General features: G+C 56.0%; 3 protein-coding genes across 22 annotated transcripts in view; 1 reads left to right on the top strand and 2 right to left on the bottom strand.

Moving 5' to 3' along the window:
- Positions 1–27181, bottom strand: part of TRMT112 (tRNA methyltransferase activator subunit 11-2) — a 347607-nt gene that overhangs the window by 269338 nt on the left and 51088 nt on the right. The window contains exon 1 of one of the 3 annotated variants that reach the window (XM_050757359.1): positions 833–836. The exons of the other annotated variants lie outside the window; for them this stretch is intronic. The gene's annotated coding sequence lies outside the window, so the exon portion shown is untranslated. Of the gene's footprint in view, positions 1–832; positions 837–27181 lie in introns of those variants that run through there. 3 annotated transcript variants of the gene reach the window in all.
- SLC22A12 (solute carrier family 22 member 12) lies at positions 10707–20465 on the top strand. Of its 5 annotated transcripts, XM_050757186.1 has the most exons (10): positions 10707–11496; positions 12318–12421; positions 12953–13107; positions 13183–13351; positions 16637–16760; positions 16927–17042; positions 17790–18004; positions 18484–18592; positions 18850–19053; positions 19604–20465. In XM_050757186.1, exons 1-10 carry the CDS (start codon positions 11095–11097, stop codon positions 19665–19667), a joined length of 1662 nt encoding a protein of 553 aa, XP_050613143.1. In that variant the 5' UTR covers positions 10707–11094; the 3' UTR covers positions 19668–20465. The 5 variants fall into 5 exon arrangements, with proteins under 5 accessions (XP_050613143.1, XP_050613140.1, XP_050613139.1 ...); XM_050757183.1 differs by having other exon boundaries at positions 12953–13351; XM_050757185.1 differs by lacking the exon at positions 16927–17042 and having other exon boundaries at positions 10708–11496; positions 12953–13080.
- NRXN2 (neurexin 2) overlaps positions 24275–27181 on the bottom strand; it is a 117252-nt gene continuing 114345 nt past the window's right edge. For 8 of the 14 annotated variants that reach the window (XM_050757087.1, XM_050757088.1, XM_050757093.1 and 5 more), the window contains one exon: positions 24275–25604. In XM_050757087.1, coding sequence (XP_050613044.1) covers positions 25300–25604 — 305 coding nt within the window. In that variant the 3' untranslated portion in view covers positions 24275–25299. Of the gene's footprint in view, positions 26187–27181 lie in introns of all 14 variants that reach the window. The other 6 variants (XM_050757083.1, XM_050757086.1, XM_050757085.1 and 3 more) reach the window with 1 other exon arrangement.

Genomic DNA, 27181 nt, shown 5'->3' with positions numbered 1-27181 from the left:
TCTGTGTGGCTCCTGCATCCACAGAAGCAGGAAAGAAGGCTCCTGCTAGCACAGTGTGTTTGCACACGGCCGGCCAAATCCCACACTGTTTTCCGATGAGATGAGAGGAATTTTGCCAAAATCCACATCATGCCTTCCCCTGCCCTCCCCACAGCTAGACTTGTCCTTGCATCCACTTAAAATCGCTCCTCTGAACAATAGGCTGCAACTCACAAAGTCAAAAAGAGACAGCTCTCTACTAGAAGACCAGCATTCTTGAGACTGCAGCTTAACCAGCATGAAACTTCTCCAGTAAAGATGCAGCAATCATAAGGTAGAGGCCAAGAATCATGGGAGCCCACAGGAAGGGGGGCCCTGGGCACAGGCTCCGGAGGAATGACTCAGAGGGCAGCATTTGTACCCAGCCTTGTTAAAATGTGCCAGCCAGAAAATGCTGGCCATGGGCAAGACCCTCCAAAAACACAGAACGGTGCAAAGTTCAACCTGTTTGAGCAGCTCCCGTTTTGACGAGCCTGGTTCTGACGTCTGGTTAACATTCTGTGTTGAATTTTAACGTAAAACATCTTTTTGACATAACAAGAAGAGCGAAGTTCCTTTGGAGCAGGAAGGCCAGGCTCACAGGTGCCGCCAGGCACATGAAAGGGCAGGGCAGCTGAGCCATGCTGCCCCGCGCCCTCCTCGGCCTACTTAGGCAGATTTGCTCAATGGGCCAGAGGAACCCCTCAGGCGGAGGATCCAGGGGGGCTGGAGAGAAGGGGTCTGCGTAGTGTGGGGCCTGCAGTTAGAGCCGTGCCAGCTCGCGCCAGGGGCCAATTAAAGTCACGAGTGTGCTCCCCCCAGCCCTGGCCACCTGCCTGAGCTGGTGCCGAGCCAGCAGCCCGTGGCTGCCTCCCCACAATACGGCCTCCGTGTGGGCGGCGGGACACACAGGTGGCCAACCATCGCCTGCTCGCAGGGGTCAGCAGCCTTCAGGCCAGAGGAAAATGTATTTTTATTCAAGTGATGTCTGTGAATGCTCTAGAAGGGTGCGGGGAGGGAGGGATGGGCTGTTGAGTGAGTGCTGTTGAGGAGGGGGCAGGGGCCACATGTGTGAAGCAGAGGTGGAAATGGCTGTTCCTGGGGTGACAGCCCATGGGGAGGCTGTCCTTCTGGGAAAAACCTCTTGCTGGGCTTTGGGGTACACAAGGGCAAAGCTAGAACCTGGTCCAGAGAGAGAGGAGGCCAAACTGGAGGGTGGGAAGTGTGGGAGCTCTTCCTGGGCTCCAAGGGCACTAAGACAGGATTGATTTGAGTCTCCCTCTAGGACTCCCTCACCACTACTCTCCCTTACCTCTCCGTCACCAGCAGCACCACCATCTTAATCACCACCATCATCATCTCAATCACCACCATCACCATCTCAATCATCATTACCACCACCATCACCATCTCAATCACCACCATCATCATCTCAATCATCATCATCACCACCACCACCACCATCACCACCTCAATCACCACCATCACCACCTCAATCACCACCATCATCATCTCAATCATCATCACCACCACCATCACCATCATCACCTCAAGAACCACCATCATCATCTCAATCATCATCACCACTGCCATCAGCATCACTACCACCATCATCATCTCAATCAGCACCATCTTCATCATCATCATCACCATCTCAATTATCACCATCTCAATCATCACCATCACCATCTCAGTCACCACCACCATCATCTTAATCATCATCATCACCACCTCAATTATCATCTCAATCATCACCATCACCATTTCAATCATCACCACCACCACCATGTCAATCACCACCACCACCATCTCAATCACCACCACCACCATCTCAATCACCACCACCACCATCTCAATCATCACCACCACCACCATCTCAATCACCACCACCACCACCATCTCAATCACCACCACCATCACCATCTCAGTCACCACCACCACCATCAGCAGCAGCGCCACCATCATTGTCATTCCTATCATCACCATCATCATCACCATCATAAGCACTGGGGCATTTCCCAGTTGTTCTGTGGGGAATTTCAAATTGAGCCTGTGGCCACGTTTGGGGCACATTTGGTAGTGACAAGGAGCAAAGCCACTGCCATTTTTCAGAAAGGCAGTGGCCCAGGCTGTTCCAAACAGACGTTTGGAGCAAGCAAAGCCCAGGAGAGCAGACCTTCAGAGGCTTTGGAGGAGCTGGCACTCCCGAGCCTCACATGGGTTGGGGGCCCTCATTATCCTCAGGTAGACACTTCAGAAGCTGGAGAAGGACCCTCGGAGAACCAGGACATCTTGCCCTAAAGACCACTTCACAGAGTGGAGAACACGATGCCCTTTCCACAGATGATGAAATCAAGGCCCAGAAGACCTGGATTTAAACCGAGACTGTGAAGATGGCCACCCCTCTCTGCAGCCCTGACTGGGCCCTACCCTGTGCCAGTCCTGTGCTGGGCACTGTTAGAGGCACGATGACTCGGACCTGGCGCTTAGAAAACCTGCAGCCCGTCACCTCACTCAAAGCACCTCCAGGTGGTGGGCACTGTTCTGGAGGGCCTCAGGGATAGGGAAGCGAGGAGAGAGGAATGGGCCTGGACAGGCGGAGACGGTGGCCACAGCATTCAGGTGGAACAAGCAGCGATGGAGCAAAGACAGGAGCGCAGGACCTCTTCAGAAGAGAGTTAGTGCCTGTGTGGGCAGGGCTGGGGCCACATGATGGAAGCAGCCAAAGGGAGAAAAGAGGGTTCCCATGGCCTCAGCGTCCTCTCCAAGGCCCTAGGGAGTTATCTCAGACTCTGAGCAAGGGGTGACAAGCTGAAGGCTCGCAGATCCTCCAAGGGGTCCGCACAGAGCTTCTCCCAGGAGCGCCCTTCTACCTCCAAGAACCCAGCCCACAGAAACAAGGGCTGGGAGAAGAGCAGAGGCTCTGATTCTGCAGTAATAGTTTCCAAGCCCCAGGCAACCTCGAGGGGCACAGAGCCCTGTTAAGCCCTGAGCAAGCCCAGCCAGCTTTGGCTGCTGCCTCCTTCAGCCGCCCGCCTGGATTCGGCCAGCCCTGCTGAGTCACGGACGGTAAGCTCTCCTGCCTGCCCTTTCTCCTGCCTGGCCTGGGACCAGAGGCAGCTGCTGTCACCACAGGACATTGGGGGCTGGGAGGAATCACAAAAAACCTGCTGCATGAACCAGCCAGAAAGATGCCCACCGTGCAACCCCAGGTCCAAAAAAAAAAAAAAAGAATACGCTGACAAACCACTTGCTGTGCCCATTTTGAGAAAATCTGCCATCTTGCCAGTAACAAGGCGGGCCCGGGACAGGGTTGAAGCCTCACGGCCACGGGATCTCCCTTCATTGATTTTGCTCCCATTGCCTCCACTCTCTGTTCCTTGACCCCGGCAAAAATCTTATCCTCCACCCACCACTCACCCCTGTGGTCTAGGGCTCATCACTAGACCAGTAGCTGCCCGCGTCCCAGCTCTCCACCTGGGCTCCCCTCCAGACCTGGACTGTAACAGTCCTTCCACACTGTGTGCTCTAAGACTTGGCGCCCCTTCTCCTGCACTGTCCCGGTGGCCTTGAGTCCCTTTAGCCGCTAGCTCAGGACTCCTCCGGGGAACATCTTACAGCCACTCCCTTGCACATGCGCACCGTGCAGCGGCCCCATCTCTCTCCTCTTTTGCTGCCTGGCCAGGTTCCTCCATGCCCAAACCTAACTCTCCACACCACTCCTGCACCCCACAGAGAAGGCAAAGTCTCATCACAGACTCCCAAGGGGTACCAGCAGCAACCATCCCTCCCTGGTCTGTCGGCTCTCCTGCCTCTCTCTCTTCAAATTTGCAATACCTCCCGAAGCTCAACTGCCTACCTTGCTTCTTATTTCACCGGCCCCTGTTGTCCTCCCAACGCAGAGCTTTGTTTGTGTCCACACGATCACCCTCACCTACTGCAGCTGGCAATGAACTCCTGGGGCCACTGTGCTCTGGGTTCCGTCCCCCCTCACAATATCAAGGACTCTGCTCAGATATCCCTCCTGCCAACAACATCAAGGCTTCCCTTTCTAACATGTGATCCATCAGCACACAAGCGAGTTGTAATGACCCCCCTGCTTGAAAACAAAGCTTCAATAACACAATTGGGTGAGCTCCCACAGCAGAGATGGCCAACTGCCCACAGCACCCACGCTTCCCCATCCAGTGTTGAGATGTGGCCTGGAAGCAGCAGTCTAGCCAGGAACTGTGTCCCTCCCCACCTTCTGCCTTGTCACCAGTTCTCAGCAGTGGGGTGTGAACGGCATAAATGTGGGTCACTTCTGGGCTAAGATGGTTAAAATGCAGGTGAATGTGGGCCGGGCGCAGTGGCTCACTCCTGTAATCCCAGCACGTTGGGAGGTTGATGGGGGCAGATCACCTGAGGTCAGGGGTTTGAGTCCAGCCTGGCCAACCTCGTCTCTACTAAAAATACAAAAATTAGCCAGGCGTGGTGGTGCACACCTGTAATCTCAGCTACTCCAGAGGCTGAGGCAGGAAAATCGCTTGAACCTGGGAGGCGGAGGTAGCAGTGAGCCGAGATTGCTCACTGGTAACAGAGCGCAACTCCATCTCAAAAAGATACAAATAAAAAAATTTTTTAAATGCAGGTGGATGCTTTATCCTCTCTTCCCCTCTGTGGCTGGATGCACGTGAGCACCGCCAGCGTGGACGCCAAGCACAGAGCTGCGACACAGGGAGAGCCTGCATTTCCAGACACCTTGGAGAAGAGCTGCCCACAGTCAGCAACAGCCATTTGGGACTTTAAACTATCAATAAGTAAACTTCTATTGTGTTTGAGCTGTTATACATTTCGAGATTGGCTTGCTACAGCAGCCAGCGTTACTCTAATTAATGCAAACCACATCCCCATTTTCCTGCTTCTCCTTAGAGTGAAACTCCATAGGTGAGCTGCCTGTGTTCACCGACTTCACTTCCCTGCCTCCAGCACTCTCACGGTCCTGTGCCTCTCTGCATTTCACCTCACCCCTCAACAGTAAACCCTCCAGCCAGGGCCCTCAGAGAAGTCCATGCTGCCAAATCCAGGGGCTAATTCTAGACCTTATCCCACTCCACCTCTCAGCAGGCTGTGACTTGTTTGTTTGTTTGTTTTTGAGATGGAGTTTCACTCTTGTTGCCCAGGCTGGAGTGCAATGGTGTGACCTTGGCTCACTGCAACCTCTGCCTCCTAGATCCAAGCAATTCTCCTGCCTCAGCCTCCCGAGTAGCTGGGATTACAGGTATGCGCCACCATGCCTGACTAATTTTTTGTATTTTTAGTAGAGGTTTCACCATGTTGGCCAGGCAGGTCTCGAACTTCTGACCTCAGATGACTCACCTGCCTCGGCCTCCCAAAGTGCTGGGATTATAGGCGTGAGCCACTGCACCCACCCAAGGATATGACATTGCTGATTGACTCTGTCAGATACTTTTTACTCTGGCTTCTGGGACATCCTGCTGTCCTGGTTTCCAGGACTCACTGGTTTTGCCTTCACAGCTCTTTTGCTGGGTCATCTTCTTCCTGACCTCTCAAAATCAGAGACCGAAGGCTCCATCACAAATGTCATCTCTTTGCTATGAAAAGTTGCACCCTACGTGAGCTTATCCAGTCCTGTGACTTAAAATGCCTTTTATCCCCTAATTATTCCCAAGTCACTCCATGATGCCACCACCTGCATGGCTAATAGATGTGTCAATCTCATCACAAAAAAAGATTCATTTTTCCCTCACACTTGTTTCTCCCCGAGTGTTCTGCTTCTCCGTAAATGGCCCACCATCCACCCACCACCCACCTGATCATCAGTTTATCCTTTTTCTTCACCCTTGGCCCTATATTTAATCAAAGCAAAGCAATATGCCCCAAATCCAAGCATTTCTCTCCACCTGCCCTAATCCCCTAGCACTGACCCTCATTGCTCACATGATACACCCCAACAGCCTCCTGGGGAAACCCCTTCTTCTATATTTGTCCCGTTTTCAGTCTGTTCTCCAGGGGGATTTGTAAAAACATTAGTCAGATCATGCCACTCCTCTCCTCAAAACCCTATAAGGATCTGTATGTTTCGGCCCCATAACTGCTCTACTTTTCCCACTCACTTATCCCCAACCACACTGGCCTCCTTCCTACTTCTTGAGCATAAAATCACATGCCCATCCCAGGGTATTTGCATATACTCTTCCCTCTGCCTGCAATGTTCTTTCCCCAGTCAACTGTGTGTCTTGTCCCTCATCTACTTGAGTCTCTTTCAATGCCGCCTCCACAGAGAAGTCTTCCCCGACTGCCCCACCCAAAGTGGCAACATGATCCTTACTCTCTGCCTCTTATGCTGTCTTGCTCTCTCCACGGCATGATCACTACTTGTCACTACATTATATTCATTTATTTCTTGATGTGTTTCCCCTCTCTTACTGGCATGTCTTTCTACATATCAGTGAGAACAGGGAATTATCTTGTTTGTTCACTGCTGCATCCCTGTGCCTAGAGCAGTAGCTGGTGCATTATCAACACTCAGCTCAACAAATGCATATTGATATTAACAAGAAAGACACTCTTTTTTTTTTTGTCAGATACAGTCTCGCTCTGTCGCCCAGGCTGGAGTGCAGTGGTGTGATCTTGGCTCCACTGCAACCTCCACCTCATGGATACGAGCAATTCTCCTGCCTCAGCAACCCTGGTAGCTGGGATTACAGGTGTGTGCCACCACGCCTGGCTAATTTTTGTATTTTTACTAGAGGCAGGGTTTCCCCATGTTGGCCAGGCTGGTCTCAAACTCCTGACCTCAAGTGATCCACCCACCTCGGCCTCCCAAAGTGCTGAGATTACAGGCATGAGCCACCATGCCTGGCCCAAGAGAAACACTCTTAATATCCACTAAGAGATCAAGGAAATTATTCCACCCATGAAACAAGAAGTGGAAACTAGGAAACAAGAAGGGGCAGTTATAGGAAGAACCAAACAGGGATTCTGAAATGGAAATTACACATTCTGAAATTAAAATGCTGGTGATTTTGGGCTGGGTGTGGTGGCTCATGCCTATAATCCCAGTATTTTGGGAGGCCGAGGCGGGTGGATCACTTGAGGCCAGGAGTTCGAGACCAGCTTGGCCAACATGGTGAAACCCTATCTCTATTAAAAATACAAAAATTAGTTGGGCATGGTGGCGCATGCCTATAGACCCAGCTACTCAGGAGGCTGAGGCATGAGAATTGCTTGAGCCTGGGAGGTGGAGATTGCAGTGGGCCGAGATGGCGCCACTGCACTCCAGCCTGGGGAACAGAGCAAGACTCTGACGCAATTAAAAAAAAAAAAAAGTAGAGAAAGCTGAATGAGAAGCACTTTTTTGGGAGAGCTCAGCTTTGGCCACACTAAGTGTGAGATATTTATTAAGCACCTAAGATTAGGCAGTTGGATCAAAATCTAGCATTCCAAGAAGAGGTACAGGCTAAAGATGTGAATGGACCAGATGATAGAGAAGATAGAGAAGACCAAGGAGTGAGCTCAGTGGCCTCCAATGTTAACAGTGTGGGGAGAAGAGGAAAACCCAACCAAGAAGACTGAGAACTGGTGAGTCCTGGAGGCCCAGGGAAGAAAGTATCCTCAGGTGGAGATCAGAGACAGATGGCTCGAGTAAGATAAGGACTGAAAATGTCATTGCATCTAGTAGCATGGAGGTCATTGGTGACAGCAGAGTGATGGGGCAAAGCCTTGATGGGAATGAATCCAAAAAAACAAAACAATGGGAAGAGAGAAAGTGGAAATGAGTGTCAATAATACTTTCATAGAATTTTGTTGTAAATAGAAGCAAAGGCGGGGCGATAGCTTAAGAAGAAAGAGGGGCTCAAATGGAGGGGGACTTTTTGGAAGACTACAGAAAAAATGGCATATTTGTACATTGCTGGAAATTATCCAGTAGTGAGGGAAAGACAAGTGCCAAAGAGAGATGTGAATAGGCAAAGGGGCTCTAGGCACACAGTGAGGGGCTGGCATGGATGAGAGAGAGACCAAACTGGGTGGAGGGAAGGCAGAATGTGGGGGCACCAAGGCAGGTGAGCTGGTGAGCGAATTAGATTGTTGGCTTCTGATGGCTTCTATTGTTTCAGTGAAATAAGAAGAAAGATCATCTATTGAGAGAGAGAATGAAGAGAAGGTGGTAGTTTTGAAGAGGGAAAGTGGTATCAAATAACCCCTGGTTTGTGTGTTCAAATATAAGGATAACAGAAATAAAACATAACTGACAGACCAAGACAGAAGTATAGAACAAGAAAACTTAATTTATTCAGTAGAAATTAGGAACAAGGAAACCAAGATTTAAAGGGAAAATGTGGTAAATGAAGTCCAAACATGTCAATAATTACAATAAATATGAACAGGTTAAAACTGCTAATTAAAAGGCAAAGGTTTTTCTTTTGGATTTTACAAAAGGAAATGTAAAGCTTATTTGGCAGGTCAGGCTGATGAAGCTAAACATATCAGTTACAAAAACAAAGCCTGGACATATTTACACCAAACTGTAAACAATAGTGTAACTCACTGGTTGATGAGTATATGAGTGATCTTTATTTTCATTACACTTTTCAATATGTTCTGAATTTTTAAGGAAGTGTGTAAATTATTTCATAATTAGAAAAAAAAGGAAGTTTTTAAAAAAAATCGTCCATGCACTTCAGCAAGTCTTCATGGAGCCTTTATTTGTTGTCCAAATCAGTTCCAAAGAGGCTCTAAAGAAGGGTCCCAGACTACCAGGAGCTCGCTGGAAATAAGACCAACCAGACCATAATAGAAGAATGCAGGACATGGCTGGGTGCCATGGCTCATGCCACTTTGGGAGGCCGAAGTGGGCAGATCACCTGAGGTCAGGAGTTTGAGAAGAATGCAGGACAATGTAAAGATGGGATTCCACTGACAACTCTGAGCCCTGGGTGTAGGCAGGAATAAGCAAAGAGAGCCCACTGGGGGAGGCAGTATTTGGACTGTGCCCATTCCACACAGTATGTGGCCTAAGGGTGAGCCTGGAGACAGCATTCCAGGCTGGAGGTCCAACATAAGCAAGGGTGGGAACTGAGCAAGCATGTACAGGGCACGTGGTAGAAGCAGTGGATGAGTCAAGGTGCAGAGTCCAGGGAGGCAAAGAAATTGGCTTGGTAAGCCACGTGGTGGGGCAGTGGGAAGAGTGGGTGAAGCAAAAAGAAGCAGATGGGAGGGGCATTTATGCCTCAAATGGAGAGTTTTGTGCCCAAAGCACATAACAGCAAACACCTGGGTTGCCATCACTGCTGCACTGCACATATACGCATGCACACACATACACACATGCACTTGTGCAAACACATGTGCACATATACACAGGTATGTGCACACAGCCACATACATATACACTTCTTTTTTTTTTTTTTTTTTTTGAGATAGAGTCTTGCTTTGTTGCCCAGGCTAGAGTGCAATGGTGCAATCTCAGCTTGCTGCAAACTCCACCTCCCGGGTTCAAGAGATTCTCCTGCCTCAGCCTTCCAAGTAGCTGGAATTATAGCTGTACACCACCACCGTGCTCAGCTAACTTTTGTATTTTTAGTAGAGATGGTTTTTTGCCATGTTGGCCAAGCTGGTCTTGAACTCCTGATCTCAAGTGATCTGCCCACCTAGGCCTCCCAAAGTGCTGGGATTACAGGCATGAGCTACCACACCCAGCCACACACACACACTTTTTAACTGCTTTGTGTTTTCTGGCCCTTTCGCCTAGAGAATTAGCTATCAAGACCAAGGGGGTTCTCTTGGCTTCGGTCCAGACTTTCCTGAACCCCACACCCTGCACCGGCACACACTGCTGCCCGCCCCCCTGCCCTGGTAAGGCACCACTAGCTATTGTTGACTGGGAGCCCCTTGACTTTTAAGCAGGATTTGACCCAAGGGTTTGCAGTGCGGGGTGGGTCCAGGGACAGGAGTTGAGGCAGAAAGACAAGGGCAAGGACAGCTGCGGAGTTGGGGAGGTGGGAGAGAGACATCCTTAGGAGGCAAAACTAGCCAGGCTTGGCCTGTTGTGAGTTTGGGAGGCAGAGAGCAGGAGGCATGAACCAAGACGCTGGGTTCCAGGCCAGGGACCGTGACATGGGAGTCCATAGCTGAGGTGGGGCTCTGCAGGAGGCGTAGATTTGGGGAGGGGACAGAGATCTCAGGGAGGCATTGGGCACACTGAACTTGGGGAGTCTGTGGGGTGTCTGTTGATGCTGGGAAGCTCCACCGAGGGCTCAGGACAGGGTAACAGCAAAGGGGGAACAGGACGCCAACCATAGCAGGTGAGTGGAGGCAGGAGCCACGGGTGGAGCCATGGGCAAGGCCAGGCCGCACAGCCTGGGAGGCGCAGGGGCTGGGCAGCTGCCAGTGACCCAGGCCCACACAGAGACCTGCACAGCTGCCCCAGCCCCAAGTTAGGGGGATCTGCGGGCCCGCCTTCTTTTGGCTCAGCCACTCTGGGAGGTAGGCACGCAGGGGCACCGAAGGGGGCAGGCAGCCCTGGCATCCCACAGCCGCCAGGAGGAGAACTTAGGCCTTCCCAAGACCTGGCAAAGAGCGGGCTGGCCCTGGCCCCCGAGCGAAGGAGGCTGCATCTCCCTCATATCTGCGCCTCCCTCAACGCGGGTTAAACTTTGACCAAGGAAATGATTGCTAAACTCGATTCCGTAAGTGTCACCAGTCACACTTTAATTCCAGTCTAGAATTAAAGTCTTCAGTCTCCACATTTCCTACTTTCCAAATTCAGCTTTTCCGGGAGGTCTGGAGCAGCTGCCTCTCTGGGGAGATGCTGGAGGTCTCGGAATCACCTCACGCAGCCTCAGGGTCCGGTTGGAGCCACTCCAAGTGACACCAGCAGGCAGATGACCAGACAGCCTGAGCCCCCAGCCCCGAGTCTGTGAAGCCAGCAGCCACTGACATGCTCCCAGCCGCCGGGCTGGAGAAGCCACTGTGGGCACCACCGTGGAGGAAACAGGCCCGTGGCCCTGGCCCCTTTGCCTTGGGCCAGCCCTTGTGAAGTGGGCCCTCTTCTGGGCCCCTTGAGTAGGTTCCATGGCATTTTCTGAACTCCTGGACCTCGTGGGTGGCCTGGGCAGGTTCCAGGTTCTCCAGACAGTGGCTCTGATGGTCTCCATCATGTGGCTGAGTACCCAGAGCATGCTGGAGAACTTCTCGGCCGCTGTGCCCAGCCACCGCTGCTGGGTACCCCTCCTGGACAACAGCACGGCTCAGGCCGGCGTCCCAGGGGGCCTGACTCCCGAGGCCCTCCTGGCTGTCTCCATCCCACCGGGCCCCAACCAGGGGCCCCACCAATGCCGCCGCTTCCGCCAGCCACAGTGGCAGATCTTGGACCCCAATGCCACGGCCACCAGCTGGAGCGAGGCCGACACAGAGCCGTGTGTGGACGGCTGGGTCTATGACCGCAGCATCTTCACCTCCACCATCGTGGCCAAGGTAGGGCCTCCCCCAGAGCCACTCGAGTCCTGCCACCTTGGAGGTCAGAGTCATGGATCACGGTGGCTCAGACTCAAAGGTCCAGTCCTGGGAGGGACCCACCTCCTCAGGCCCTGCTCACTCTCGAGCCTCTCAGCCCCTCGTCAGCCACACACAGGGGAGTGGGCGGCAGGGATCAGTCTACAGATGGAGCCAGCCCAGGCTCTTGGAGGTGCAGGGGGCACCTGGGCGGGCGCCTCTAAATGCTGGCACCTGGACACTCACTGGCCTCACCCAGTCTCGGCCCTGCTGACCCATCAGCTGTGACTCCAGGCAACGTAGCCACAGGGGGACTCAGTGACCATTCACTGGATTCCCCAAGACCAAAGCACACAGGGTAAGGGACCACCCCAGGCTGCCTCCCAGATGGGGCACCAGGCAAGGCCAGGCAAGCAGACAGGGGCGGCTCGTCCCAACAAGCGGGAAGAACCTCTTTACAAAGAACAGGAGGGACGCAGCCTCCGGGAGAGCGGCCAGGGTGTCAGTTTGGGTGGCTGCTTCCAAGTGGACAGACAGGAGACGGGGTAGATGTGGCTAGAAACCCATTGGGCAATAGGGAGCCAGGGAGGAGTTTAGGCAAAGGGTGGCAGGATATACTCCTCAGAAGACCAAACTGTGCCTGTGGGTGCCCTCACTGTTCCACAGGGTCTTGCTCTAAAGCCCTAGAGGTCACCAGGCCACCCACCCCACCCAGCTCCCTGGGGGCCCTCCCATACAGTTCCTCTGCCCTTCCGCACGGGCTCTCCCAGCCTCCTGAGCTCATTCTCCTCCTCTCCCCTCAGTGGAACCTGGTGTGTGACTCTCATGCCCTGAAGCCCATGGCCCAGTCCATCTACCTGGCTGGGATTCTGGTGGGAGCTGCTGCGTGCGGCCCTGCCTCAGACAGGTGAGTACCCCCAGTCCAGGAAGGTCCCAGTTCCCCTCACGACCCCGCTCTCCTAGGCCCCTGGCCGACTGGCCCCAAACCAGCCTCAACAAACCAAGTCTAGACGCCCTCCTTGTTGGAGGTGGGTCTCGGGCCAGCCACCCTGCAGCTGTGCCATGTAGGGAGGTCTGGAACCTTCTCTGAGCCTCAAGTTCACTGACTTTATTCTGGGGGTTGTAGAGGATTGCTACTCCCCAGCAAACATTCACTGCTAAAACTGGCTTGGCCACACGCCTGCCTTCAGCTGTGACCTGAGTGCTCCTGGTGACCGGAGCCCATTCCCTTTGGCTCCAGCCTCGGGACTCTCTTTGTGCTCCAGAGTCTTGCTCCAGAGTCTTCCATGGGTGGAGAATGCAGGTTTCACCCAGGTGCCGCTTCAGTGTCCGCCTCAGCTCAGTGGCCAAGCAGAGGGTGGGCTCTCTGTGGTCCAGATCCCCGTGGCCAGTGCCATGGCCAGTCACAGACCCTGCCTCTTCCTGGTTTGTGCCGCAGGTTCGGGCGCAGGCTGGTGCTAACCTGGAGCTACCTTCAGATGGCTGTAATGGGCACGGCAGCTGCCTTCGCCCCCACCTTCCCCGTGTACTGCCTGTTCCGCTTCCTGTTGGCCTTTGCCGTAGCAGGTGTCATGATGAACACGGGCACTCTCTGTAGGTCTCTGACCTGGCGCCATGCAGGGGGGCTCCATGCAGGCTCCAGGGCTGAACCACTCGGTCTCCTTGCAGTGATGGAGTGGACGGCGGCGCAGGCCCGACCTTTGGTGATGACCCTGAACTCTCTGGGCTTCAGCTTCGGCCATGGCCTGACGGCCGCAGTGGCCTACGGTGTGCGGGACTGGACACTGCTGCAGCTGGTGGTCTCGGTCCCCTTCTTCCTCTGCTTTTTGTACTCATGGTGGGTGCTGTGCTCCACTTCCCTCCTCAGAGGAGATCCTGCCCACTCTCCACCCGGGGGAATGGGAGACTCTCCTATCCCTGGGGGCTGGGGAGTGCTAGAGGCCAGGGGTGCACGGGCTGGAGGAAAGCCAGGAGCCTGGCAGAGTGGACCACCCACAAGCCCAAGACACCCACTTCAACCAGGGCTTGGGTCCCCAGGGTGCCTCCCCTGCTCCTCCCAAGTGCTCCTTCTCCTACTCATTCTTCTCCTTTCCTCCCTCCTTCTCCTCATCTCTTGGCCTGTTCCCCTCTCCTGTCTCTGCCTGCCTTGGCATCTGTGCTGCCAGGCCCATCTTCCGAGCCCCTCTGTGCCAGGCATGGCAGCACTGAACTAGGCTAGGGTTGCGGGTGGAAAGATACAACACATGCCCGCACATACAGCACACAGCTGCAGTCTGCCTCATGGGTTGACAGAATCAATGCATGTGTCTGTCTGCTAGAGAACAGGGACCAGGACCCACTCATCAGAGGGGACTCCACAGTCCCCAAAGAGAGCCGGCATGTGTAGGAAGTTAGGAAATGTCAGCACTGCCCTTAAACAAATCAGGCTTGGCCCTTGCCAAGCACCTGGCACATAGTAGGTGCTAAATAAATATTTGTTGAATGGATGAATTGTTAGGTAAGTAGAAATAGATAGGTAGGTAGGTATGTAGGTAGGCAGGTAGGTAGAGACAGATCAATAAATGGGATGATGGATGTGTGGATTAGACGAGTGGATGGGTGAGTTGGTGTATAGATGGATTGGATTGTATAGATGAATTGAATCAATGGTTGAATGAATGGATAGAAGGATGGATGGATGGATGGTTGGAATAGAAGGATGGATGGATGGTTGGAATGGATGAATGGATGGATGCATGGATGGATGGATGGATGGATGGATGGATGGATGGAAGGAATGGATGGATGGATGGATGGATGGATAGTTGGGATGGATGGATGGATGGATGGATGGATGGATGGATGGATGGAATGGAATGGGTGGGTGGATGGATGGATGGTTGAATGGATGGTTGAATGGATGGATGGATGGATGGATGGATGGATGGATGGATGGATGGATGGTTGAATGGATGGATGGATGGATGGATGGATGGATGGATGGATGGAATGGATGGATGGATGGTTGAATGGATGGATAGGTGGATGAATTGGATGAACTGGATGGATGAATGGATAGATGGATGGACGGAGGCCATTTGAGGGCAGGGCTGAGCCTGGATCATTCATACACGGGCCCTGCACTTAGTAGTTGTTTGGCCATTGGGACCACCGCAGAAAGGAGCACAGCAGAGGGCCCAGTGGTGAACAGATGCCCACACCCACACTAGGAAGAAGGTTGACTCCACAAATCTCTCCCACCCAACAGTTTGGAGTGGAGTAACAATTTGCAGCCACTCCTTAGAGCAGGAGACAATTACATCTCATACAGTGGCTCCACAAGGAGGCAATTGTGTCCAACAGCCTTCTGGGATGGCAGCTTGACTCCCAACACCAAGAGGGCAGACAGTGGAAGGCAAAGGTCAGCAATACAAATTCCAAGGCACCCCTCCTGGTTCTCATGCTGATGCAGGGCCACAGAGCTGCACCCCCCTTTCCTTGGTAGATATGCTCCCACAGGGCTGAAGAAGTGCCCATTAATTCATTCATTAATTCATTCATTCAACAAATAACTACTGAGCACCTACCAGATGCCAGGCACTGGCTGACACCAGCTATGAGCAGACACGGGGTCTCTGCCCATGTGGAACTCACAGGGAATCCCAAACATCATGGCCTCACAAACTGCGCCTAAGGCTTGACGACAAGCTGGGGTGTGGACATCTGAAAATGGGACCCCGCTTTCTCCCTCCCAGTCACTTCCAACACATTCCAGTCAGCTTTCTCCCTCTTCTCCACCCAAACTGCCCTTCCCAGGGTCACCCACAATGATCTGGCCACCATCACTTGTGGCCTCTGCTGTGTGGCGGGCACGGTCTGCACTCTCTCCCTCAGGCAGCCTCACCCCTGCCTGCAGCCCCAGCTCCCTCCAAATGCTGCAGACTCCAAATCTCCACTCGGTCCCGCCTCCCCCACTGACCTCCAGCTTCGTGCCTCCAACTGCCTGTGTGATGGTTCCATTATAGGTGTCTCATCTCCACAAACATCTCCTTAGACCTCTCCTCCTCAAGGCTTCCCCAGAGTGGGGAGCAGCCCCTGAACTCACCAGATGCTGAGTCACAGTGACCATGATGCCTCTCTCTCCCTCACCATCCCCCCACCAAGTCCACGGGGTCACCAGGCTTCATCAGCTCTACCTCTAATATGCACCTGGAATCTCTACTTCTCTCCTCTGTTCTGCAAATACCTAAGGAGCTCAGGGCCCCAGTGGGTGTAGGCAGGTGGCCCCCACCCGGCTGCTCATAGGGGACAACATGTCTGGCTGAAGGACCTGCAGGAGCCAAGGCCTAGAGGCAGGCCTTGTGTAGAGTGGTGGGGCGCTTGTGTAGAGTGGTAGCATGGCAGGCGCTCAGCAGGTGGGGCAGGATGGGGTGGCGTAAGCTCAGTTTGACGCTGAGAGTAGTGGGAGCCAGGTCAGTGTAAGGGGCTGAGTCCTGCCACAGGGAGGGGAGGGGCTGGGCTCATGAGGCTGAGGTAGCAGAGACTCAGGTGCAAGGGGTGCTGTGTGGGAATCGGCTGACTGGGTGCGGCCAGAGGGCACTGGTGCAGTTGGGGACCCTGCTCCCAGCCTGAGTCCCAGGGTGGCTGTTAAACTGTTTGCAGGAGGAAGATGCAGCCATGGGGTGGACAGGAAGGCCGTGTGGTATGGGAGGTGCCGGGACAGGGGTGGACCCCAGCGGCCTTGGAGATAGCCAAGGTCCTGGCAGCGGCCAGGACCCGGTGGTCCTGTAGCCCTAGGGGCCCTGACTGCAACCAGGCCAGGTTTCTAGTGAGGTAGGGGAAAGGCTGTGGGGTCCAGAGGGAGGCAGGAAGGGTTCAACGGAGTCCTCCCTCCCTCCATCCCAGCAGCCAGCCCCAGGATGAGAACTGCATATCCCCAACCGCAACCCCTAGGAGGGAGAAAGGAAGCAGGAGTTCTGCTGGGGAAGGAGGGTGCCCAAGAGGGCATGGCTGCCCTTCAGGGTCCTCAGCCACCCTGAGCCTTGGGCCTGGAGCAGTGGGTACAGGGGAGCAGTCTAAGGCTGGCGCAGGCCAGGCCCTGGGGGCCACAGACAATGACCCCTCCCATGCCCCTCCACTGAAGGTGGCTGGCAGAGTCGGCACGATGGCTCCTCACCACGGGCAGGCTGGACCGGGGCCTGCGCGAGCTGTGGAGGGTGGCTGCCATCAACAGAAAGGGGGCGGTGCGGGACACCCTGACCCCTGAGGTAAGGCTGATCCTCCTCAAACCTGGACCCTCAGACCCTCTCCCTGGCCCTGCATAGGGCACCCTGGGAGACCCACCAAGGACCTCAGCTCCCTGAGAAGAAGGTCTCAGAGAGGAGGAGGCACCTGGAGCCCCCAGTGCCAACAGCACCCACCCCATCTCCATAGGTCTTGCTTTCAGCCATGAGGGAGGAACTGAGCATGGACCAGGCTCCCGCCAGCCTGGGCACACTGCTCCACACGCCCGGACTGCGCTTCCGGACCTGTATCTCCATGTTGTGCTGGTAGACGCCCTTCCCCCAACCCCACCTCCACAGAGGAACCTGGAATCGGGGCTCTCGCTGGCACATGGCCCCGGCCTCTGCTGGCTCTGCTTGGTCCCGCTGGCCTGCAGCACAGACACCTTCCCCTCTGTCAGTCACTCCTGACAGGAGACAACCTAGGCCGGGTGGGCTCACTGAGGGGCTTTAATAAGGGGCAAGGCAGATAGAAGAGATGCAGTAGGCCGGATCCCTAACAAAGCTCCTGGGGGGGCTGGGAGCCAGGCAGGACGATGGGGTCATCCAGGCAACAGCATGGGCAGCAAGCGCCCCTGCCTGGTGTGGAGGGGCTGGGGAGGGCAGAGCGGGCTTATCAGAGCCCAGGACCCACAGCCATCCAGCAAAGACCAAGACCGCCAAGGCCAAGGAGGGAAGGCCTGTTTAGTGGCAGCTGGAGCCACGGAAGGAACATAGTCACTCCCAGACAAAGCCCCTACGCAGAGAGGGAGGCAGAAATCTCCCGCTTCTCCCCTCCTCCAGCCTTTCACCAGCGCCTCCCATCAGCCAAACCCAAAGGAAAGCCATGTTGGCAAATGGACCTGGGAAACAGTCTAGAGACTGGCCCCAGCCCACAGAGCTGCAGCTGAAGGGCCAGAACGCTGACCTAAGAGCAGCGCGCCCCCACCCTGACCGCCCCCGCCCATTGTTCCCATCCTGCCCACCGCCCCTCCACCCCCACCCCCACCCTGACTCCCCTGACCCCCACCCCAGGTTTGCCTTTGGCTTCACCTTCTTCGGCCTGGCCCTGGACCTGCAGGCCCTGGGCAGCAACATCTTCCTGCTCCAGATGTTCATTGGTGTCGTGGACATCCCGGCCAAGATGGGCGCCCTGCTGCTGCTGAGCCGACTGGGCCGCCGCCCCACGCAGGCCGCATCCCTGTTACTGGCAGGGCTCTGCATTCTGGCCAACACGCTGGTGCCCCACGGTGAGGGGGCAAAGCTGGACACCAGAGGCTTCCCTACCTCGGGGGTGTCGGGTTGGGAACAGAGACCTCGGCCCCTCCTTGGAGGTGCTGGACTAGAGCAGGTACCCTGTCAGGAAGGAGGCTGCTGGAGCCGTCTAGGGACAGACGGCAGTGTCTGCGCTGAGCCAACGAGAACGGTGAAGGAGTGGCAGGGGTGGCACCAGGGAAAAGTGTGGAGTTAAAATGAGAACTGAGCGATGGGTTGCAGGGGCAGGGAAACAGGGGTCAAGAGGACTCCAGGGCTGGCTCCGGATGTCTGAGTGGGGAGCAGATTGCAGGTGTGGCCATGAGGCCACTCAGGACAGGACCCCCAGATGGAGATGACTCCCAAGCATTTGCAAAGAGGCCTGCAGCTCAAGGATAAGCCCCCTGGGCTGAAGGGAGCCCCCATCTGATCTTGGGCCCCCCACCAAGCTCACTAATCCCATCTCTACCCACAGAAATGGGGGCTGTGCGCTCAGCCCTGGCCGTGCTGGGGCTGGGCGGGGTGGGGGCCGCCTTCACCTGCATCACCATCTACAGCAGCGAGCTCTTCCCCACCGTGCTCAGGTGAGGCTGGGCCTGGGCTCCAGGAGAGGGGAGCCCTGGGCTGAGCTGCGGAGCAACCCCAGGCAGGATTGGCTTCTCCCAGACCTAGATGTTCATGTCATGCATCTCCCTCTTGCATGATCCTGGGGCTGCTCAGGTGCGTCCCAAGCCCAGCCTGACCCCCTGGGCCTCCCTGGGCCAAGTGGGCCTGGCCCGGGTATGGGATCAAGGATGTGGGCAGGCAGACCAGGCGCTAACAGGCTCATCTGCATTGGCAGGATGACCGCAGTGGGCTTGGGCCAGATGGCGGCCCGTGGAGGAGCCATCCTGGGGCCCCTGGTCCGGCTGCTGGGTGTCCATGGCCCCTGGCTACCCTTGCTGGTATACGGGACGGTGCCGGTGCTGAGTGGCCTGGCCGCACTGCTTCTGCCCGAGACCCAGAGCCTGCCGCTGCCCGACACCATCCAAGATGTGCAGAACCAGTGAGTGGACCCAGCCTTGGGACCAGCCCTCCCTCCCACCAGAGAACCCCAGCACAGGGCAGCCTGCTCACCCATCCCCATCACTGTACGGAGGGACAAGCAGAGGCCCAGACAGATAGGATTGGCCCACGGTCACACAGTACATCTCTGGGAGAGTGGCAACCCAGGGCTCGGTCTCCAGCTGGCAGTGCTTTGACCCACGGCTTTGTCCTCTGCCCTTCACTACACCGTTCGAGGCACAAATGGCCAAGCTCCCCCAGGTCCACCCTGAGAGAGGCCAAAGGGAGAAGAGTGGATAGTCCTTTGTGAGAGGGAGATCCAGCTCTTGTTGGGGGACCTCACAGGCCCCAGATTCTACCTCTAAAGCCCTGATGACTGACAGGGCAGTCACTGCACACGCACTCCCCACCCATCACATGCTTGGGAGCTCAGTTCTGGGCCCCCGAGAGCAGGGTGGTGGCATTCCCTGGAGTCCTTGGGATGGATACAGGTCAAAGGTCAGGGGCCACTCTGCACCCCCAAGACACACCCCCGTGTGTTTCCTGAACAGGGCAGTAAAGAAGGCGACACACGGCACCCTGGGGAACTCTGTCCTGAAATCCACACAATTTTAGCCTCCTGGGAAGCCTGTGATGGGACAGTCGGAGGAAGAGCCTTCTTCTGTCCTCTGGAGAAGGCAGGAGGAAAGCAAAGTCCATTTCCAGAGGCCCAGAGGCTGTCCTCTGAGGTCCCCACTCTCCCCCAGGGCTGCCCCTCCAGCTGAGCCCTGCCCCTCTCACAGTCCAAAGGGCCCCCTTCAATACTGAAGGGGCAAAGAACAGTTTGATTTGCAGAAGGCGGCCCAGTGCACCACCACCCTGCCCTGCCCTCATGGCTTCAGAGAGCAGAGGGGTCAGCCCAGGGGAACGAGCTGGCCTTGCCAACCCTCTGCTTGCCTCCTCACTGCCACTTGTTCGCCCACACCCGTCCACCTGCCCAGAGCTCAGAGCTAACCACCATCCAAGGTCAAGGCCTCTCCTGGCGCCGCACAAGCAGTAGAGTCTCAGCTCCACAGCTTTACCCAGAAGCCCTTGTTAGCCTGACCCCTGGCCCCTCTCCATGTCCCTCCAGACCTCAGCCACCTGCCCGCCACATCTTCTGCCTGCAGTCCCCTTCCCACCCTTATCCCTGACAGACTCCACTTAACCCCCAAACCCAGACCCCCTTCCAGGGCTCCAGGGCCAGCCTGAGATGCCCGTGAAACTTCTACCCACAGTTACAGCCACAAGCCTGCCTTCTCCCACCCTGCCAGCCTATGAGTTCCCAGAGGGTTGGGGTGGTCCCATGACCCCATGTCCCAGCTCCCACACAGCGCTGGGCCAGTGGGGCATTGGTGCGAGGGATTGAATAAAGGAAAAAATGAATGGCTGCCCCTCACTGACTCCAGTGATGACCCCCCAGGGTCCTCCCAGGTTGGGGGAAGGAGGAAAGTTCTGGGGCCTCCTTGCTGGGATGGGCCTTTTCCAGGCCAGCTTTCCTGCCCCAGCTGCCAGGCCAGAGTGGCTGCTATTTCCAGCCCCTATTGTGGGCCCGGTGCTGTGCTGGACCCCTCAAAGCATCATCTCACTTCACTTTTCCTGAACCCTGTAGGGCAAACGTTGCCCCATTTTACAGATGAAAAAACCTTGAGGCTTGAAGAACCCGATTGCCCATGACACTCAGTTAGGTGGGGGCAGTATCAGGATTCAAACCCGTCAGTAGGCCTCCAGAGCCCCACTCTGGTCACAAACACCCGCAGTCTCTCCCAACCCAGCCTCACCATCTGGGTGTCCAGTAACTCTCCTGGAGGCAGCAGCAAGGCCAGGGGCCCACAGTGTCCACAGGCATGGCTCGCAGGGAAACGCAGTGCAGCGCACACAGAGGTCTGGGTGCAGGCAGAAGCCATTTCCTGCCCAGCCGGGTCCCGGTCAGCCCACCCAGTCACCCGAGCCACCCTGGGGCCATGCTCAGATAGTCTCTGGGTCCACCTGTGCCTGCCTTGCTACTTCCAGGCACCTTGACCGAGGGCTGTGCCCCACCCCCACACACACACACATTAGCCATGTGTGCACACGTGTGCCCACGTGCACATGCACACGCATGGAATGGGAAAACAGAAAGCAACTCTTTGCCCCCACAGGAAGGGGGTCACTTCTTGGCCTGGTCTTGTCAGCTGCAGCCCCTGGGCCTCTGGGGGGCCGTGTCCTCTGGCCATCTACCTAGGGTCACCCCTCAGTAAAGAACCCTGGGCAGGAATCCCATTTGTGAAGATGCCTGAATACAACGTCATCTCAGTCTGCCCTGGACTTGTTGTCTTTTGTCTATCTGCTGCCCAGCTGAGGCCCGGTGCCCTTTCTAACCCTTGAACAGCATTCTTGGGACCTTAGGGTATCCAGAAGTTTCTAGAAGGCAGAACCCAGGGTTGGTGGGAGATGTCCTCTCCTGTCTTCTGGGATATCCCTCCAGCTCACCAAGGGGGTCTGGGCTACCCCTCTGCCCGCATCCTGAGTGGCCTTGCTCCTGGTCCTTCCAGGTAGTCACGACCTTCCAGGACCCAAGGCCTGTCTGCTTCCAACATAAGTCATCCCTCGATTAACTCAAGAGGCCCTGAAAGCTGGGAAGGCCCAGGGCCCTGTTCCTCTGGCGAGTGAGCAGCCTTGCCGTGGCCAAGTGGGTGTCGGCGAAGGGAGAAGGGCCCCACTCAGCAGCAGCCGCAAGCCCACCCGAATGGCAAGCCTATGCTTGGGACACACTCTGTTCTGATGCCCACCACAGGGGCTCCAACCTCAGAGCCTGTGGGGCACCCTGCTATGGAGGAGCCAAGGGAAAGAAGAACCCATAACTACCCTCGTCAGTCTCATCCCCATGGCGGTGGAGGCCTCAGGCAGCAGGGATGAGGAAAGTGGCTCAGGACTCACTTTGTTCATTTTCCTGCCTCCAGCCAAGCCCATAGCTCACCCAAGAGGATGTGTGGGAAGAGGTAGCACCAAGCCCCATGGGCTCCAGATCTGCCTTCAAGAGGGGGGGTTCTATCCAGAAGCGCTGGGCACTGGCTGGGCTGGTGTTCCCTCTCCTGGGGGCTTGCTTGATGAGGGCAAGTCTGTGAACTTCTCCCCCAAATCCCTGTCCTTAAGAGGCCTGAGGAGAAATTTCCTGACACATCCCTGTGAGGACCACCCGCCAAGGAGCCAGGATGCCTGGAATCTCAAGCACCATCAAGCCCTGGACACTGGGCCTGTCTGGGACACTCCTGGGGCCACTGCCAGGCCAGCCAGACCCTGAGGAGCCCAGCTCAGGCCCAGATGCTAAGTTCAACCTCAGAGGCATAAGAAGATAAACTGGGAATCAGGTGACTCTCTCTTACAGATGGGTAAACTGAGTCAATGACTGAGTCTGTCCTCTTATAACCAAGACCTTGAGCTGCCTTATGCAGAGAGAAAGACCAAGTCCCACAGTCATATGGCAACCAGGAGGACTGGGGTCCATCCTTCCAACTCCTGGACTGCCCCTGTTCCTGCTCCCCTACCCTGATATACTGTCCCCTATCCTGTTTAGGGTCATTCCAGAAATTTCTGGAGTAAGGATATTCTTTCCCTTCCTAACACCAAGGAGCCCCTTCCTGCCTGTCTTTCTTTGGCTAGTTGTGATGGGAGGAGGGGAATCCAAGCTGTCTCCGTCCCTTGGTCAGAGATAGTAGTAACAGGAAGCCCCAAAGGTTCCAATCACCAGTCCGGGAACAGGACATCCTAGCAAGAGTGCCCCAAACCAGGGCGTCTCCCAGACTTCCACGGGTGCTTAGAGCTGACCTCAATGATGCTGACCTCGGCTTCAAGACGGTGAGCAGTTGGGGGACAAGCAGGGCCCAAGTCTCACCCCTCAGGAGCTGGATCAGAAGGGCAAGGAGGGGCTGAGTCCATAGAAATCCACACCTGGGGCTCTGCTCTCTCGCCCTTGTTAGGATTTTGCGGGAGGAATCTCAAGAGGTCTTGGGGGTGCCCCATGGTGGGGAGGGTCCCAAGACAAAAGCTTCTTTCAGGGATGGAGAGAAGGAAAAGAGGGAGATGAGACTGACCTTGGCCTCTGGAGACAGCTGGAGGCTGCTCAGGTCAGTACCTGCCACTCCCACTAAGGGATGTTCCCCTGCTGAAGGGTGGGGCTCCTGCAGGCATGGAGGCAGCCAGGCCTAAAGATGGCCCAGGCTTTTGAACTGCAAAATGCCGCGAGGATGAGCTGGTCAACAGCCAGAGCCTGCTGCAGACGGAAGATCAAGATGCAGAATTGGGCAGTGGAGGGGATGGCAAGCCAAGGGTATGAGGAAGCCTGGCAGAGGGGAGGGCTGAGAAGCCCATCGAGAGAGGGACCCTGAGTGACACAGCATGGCTGAGTCATGTCTCCCGTGCCAGGTGGTGCAACACCCCACCACCGCCACCCTCGAGGTCCGCAACCCTCCTCGCTTTCCCCTCCTGACAATGCTGTACACGTGGGTATCTGTCCCTTGCGACTGAGAGGCTTAACAAATACAGACCCATCTCGTAACATGTCTGGACCATGGACCTGTTAGGATCTCCACAAAGGAGTAAACACAGTGGACGAGGTGGCCAGCCCTGGTTCCACCTTCAGTTCCAGCAGCTGCCCACAGTCAACCAGAGTGGACTTGGGGGGAGGTAGGGTACCAGGGTCCAAATCCCCAGAGAGGAAGAGCACAGACTCTGGAGTCAGGCAGAACAGGAGACCACATGGACTCAGTCATTCATTCACCTCGAGACCTGGGAGCAGCCATTGAAGGTCTCCAAGCCCAGGAATCACCTCCTCCCTCCCTCCAAGGGCTGCTGAAGGATGAGGCAGCATCTGTCCCGCACCCAGGTCGGTGCCCGGGCACACATGCCCCGAGATGTGAGTCCAGTAGCCATCAAGGGGCAACACAAGGTCTCCAGAGATCTGTCTGCCTCCCTGAGAAGCTAAGGTCTGTGAACCGGCCAGAGACCAGCCACATTTCCTGCCCGTTCCTCAGCCCAGCAGGGATATAGGACACAGGACACCGTGAGACAAAGACAAGTCATCCCAGGAACCCAAAGCCACGCTACGCCCAAAAGTTCGGGAGCAACTTACCAGATCTTGTGGGCCCCCATGTGGGCCCAGACCCCAGCCCAAAGCCAGGATCTAACAGCACCCACCCCAAAAAAACTGCACAGGACCGTTGGAATTTGGAAAGTTTTTGTTTTCTTTTTCCCACACATTTCCGGGGTTGGGGTGTTTTCCAAGACTCAGACACGTTTGTTAACAAAGAGAGAAAAAAAACTGGGGGAGCAGGGAGCCCGTGGGCAGAGAAGTGACCCCAGCAGTCTGTGGACAATGCCTTGCTCCCTCTTCCCTGCTGCCCGCACCCAGCAGGTGCCACAGGCTGCTGCTCGTGGAATCTAGAGTATTTGTCTGTAATATATATCTGCATTTGCCTTCCCCTCCCTCCCACCCCCACCCCTGCTCCTCCAGCAGCTTCCCCATCAATGCACGTCGCCCGGCGGCACACACAGAACAGGCCTTCAGCCAGGCCTGAGCCCCTTCCCTGGGCGGCACCAAGCAGGTGCCTCTCCTGGTGAGGGGAGTTGGAGCACTTGGGGACAAGCCCACTGCCCCACCCCACCCACCCACTGGGCCACTCGGGCCCACCCTCCCGTCCTTCTCCCACCGACTCTGGAAACCCAAAGGGAGGAAAGGAAGGGAGAAATGAGACACACAAAAAAAGAAGTAGGAAAGAAGGGTGGGGACAGTGAGACACAGCAAGCCTGGGATGGGGACTGGAGGGCTTGGGGAGAGAAGGAAGGCAGGAGGGACAGAAGGAGGAAGAAGAAAAATTGAGGAAAATTAACAGGACGAATAGTGGACACTTTACAAAACCCCCAGCCTTCCTTCCCACCCAACCCCACCAAAATAAAACTACCCCCCTTAAAAAAATAAATCAACCCAGGGCTGTGAGCACGTGCCCTGCCTGGCAGGCGCAGAGCTGAGAGGGACAGTCAGCCCTGGGACTGACGAGGCCGCGCGGTGGACGGCAGGAGGAAGGGGGCGAGCACGGGGTTTTTCCTTTTCTTTTTTTGCGTTTCCTCTTCGTAAGAGAAGCCTGAGGCAGCCAGGGAGAGGGTCCCCAGGCCCCTGGCAGGGAGAGGGTGGCACCCTCCTCCCGGGCCCTCCCAGGAGGGGCAGCTGGCAGTGGGGCGCAGTGCCAGGGGCTCAGACGTAATACTCCTTGTCTTTGTTCTTCTTGGCCTTGCTGGGCGTCTTGGGGGCAGTCGGGGCCTTCTCTTTCACCACCGCCCCATTGCTCTGGGCCGAGTTACTGATGTAGTTCCGGCTCTGGTCCACCTGATAGGAGCCCTCGTCACGATTGCGGTACTTGTACATGGCGTAGAGGAGGATGAGGATGCAGAGCGCCGCCGCCGCCACAATGCCCACCACCATGCCCGTGGTGCTGCTGGACTCCCGGATCACCTCCACTGCGCCCGGTGGGCCCCGCTCCCCAGGCCCTGTGGGGTTGGCTGTGGGCAGATGGGGGAAGCCGGGGGCTGAGGTCACGCCGGGGCGCAGGGGAGGGGGCCTCCGCGGCTCAAAGGACGTGGGGGCCCCAGGCCCCAAGGGCGGGTTCTCCAGCAGGGGCTGAAGCGGATCTCGGTGGTTCATTTTGCCCGCCGGCAGGTTGGGGGCTGGGGCGGAGGGGGCAAACAGCACCCCAGGGGCGCCCGTGGCCCCATCTGTCCTGAGGTTGGGCCGGGGAGCGGGTTTGCGGGGTGACAGGAGGGTGGTGCGGTCCGTGACCAGGGGAAAGGTGGTGTAAAAGTCCTCGTCGTCCGTGGGGGGGAGGCTGGAGTCAAAGACCTCCCCGGAGGCGAAGCCCGAGGCCTCGATGGGCTCCTCGCAGTCGCTGTCGTCCCGCTCGGCCTGGCACGGGCCCCCGGAGGGCGGGCGGCGCGCCGCAGGCGGGGGCAGCGTGTCTTGGGTGGCGCCCACTCCCGTGAGGAAGGGGTAGAAGGTAGGGGGCGGGGGCACGAAGGGGGATCGGGTGGCCACGGGAGGGGGGTCTAAGGAGTCCTCCGTGATAATGGGCAATATTAACTCTCCTCCTAGAACAAGAGAGAGAAGAGAAAAGAGAGGGCGTCAGCGAGGGCCAGGGCGCAGGCGGCCGGCACAGAGAGAGAAACAACAGCCTCACACACCCAAATCGGTTCCAATTGGCTTTGGCGGAGACTAGAGCGGGCTGGGCCCGCCCGCCAGCCGGCCGAGCACTGCGCTTTAAGCGGGCAGCGGCTCAGATGCCCTGGGCACCCCACGCACGGGCTCTGTGACACTCTGGGTTTTGGTCTTTTGTTTGTCTTAAGAAATCAAAAGGAACAGAAAGGAAAGGAAATTGAAAAGAAACAGAAAAAAAAAAACTCTACTGGTTTAAGGCTTTAAAAACAGATACAACAGCAGCATTTAAACAAACCTAACAACAGTATCTTTTAGGGTTTTTTTTTTTTCTAGATTTTTCTTTTTGCTTTTTTTTTTTTTTTTTTGCTTTTGTTTTTAAAAAAGAAGATAGCATACCACGGAATTCAGGCAACTTACATCAACAAATAGGCCGTGTGATTTTAGCATGAAGAAAAAAATTACAAACAGAGCTGTGTAAGCGGGTTCTCCCGGAAAAAATAAGAAAAAACAACTTTTCCGTACAACGTTTTCTGTCTATCTGTTCGGTATCTCCCTCCCTCACTCTCCGCTCCCTGCACATCCTGCCTCCTCCTGAACTCTCTCCGCCCTCACTTGTCCCTCTCCCCCTCATTCAACACAAAGCTGAACTCTGCACAGGGCAGGCTGGGGCTGCGGGGCGGTTTCCACCACTTGGTGTCAGCATATGGGGGAGGGAGGAACAGTGGGCAGGAGGGCTTGGAGAGTAGGGACATGACAGGCAGCCATGTAGGGATTGCTACATGGGTGAGAGGTCTTGGGAGGGGACGGCCATGGGGGGAGCTTGGAAGGCTAATTGCAGGGTGGCCATGGGAGGGGAGACATCGAAAGTGGGAAGTGAGGTGGCCCATGAGGAAGAGTGGGCAGGGAGGAGTCGGATGCATTGGAGCAG

The sequence above is a fragment of the Macaca thibetana genome, chromosome 14 (genome assembly GCF_024542745.1).
Source record: "Macaca thibetana thibetana isolate TM-01 chromosome 14, ASM2454274v1, whole genome shotgun sequence".
In the NCBI taxonomy this organism is placed as follows: domain Eukaryota; kingdom Metazoa; phylum Chordata; class Mammalia; order Primates; family Cercopithecidae; genus Macaca; species Macaca thibetana.
Note: the sequence above shows the minus strand (reverse complement) of the source record. Positions and strands in the feature narration are given on the sequence as shown.

Bases quoted from the DNA above. Each gene is read 5' to 3' on its own strand.
- SLC22A12 (XM_050757182.1), top strand. From the start codon at position 11,095: ATGGCATTTTCTGAACTCCTGGACCTCGTGGGTGGCCTGGGCAGGTTC. The intron at 12,422-12,952 runs GTGAGTACCCCC...TTTGTGCCGCAG, and splicing joins TGCGGCCCTGCCTCAGACAG to GTTCGGGCGCAGGCTGGTGC. The intron at 18,593-18,849 runs GTGAGGCTGGGC...CTGCATTGGCAG, and splicing joins CTCTTCCCCACCGTGCTCAG to GATGACCGCAGTGGGCTTGG.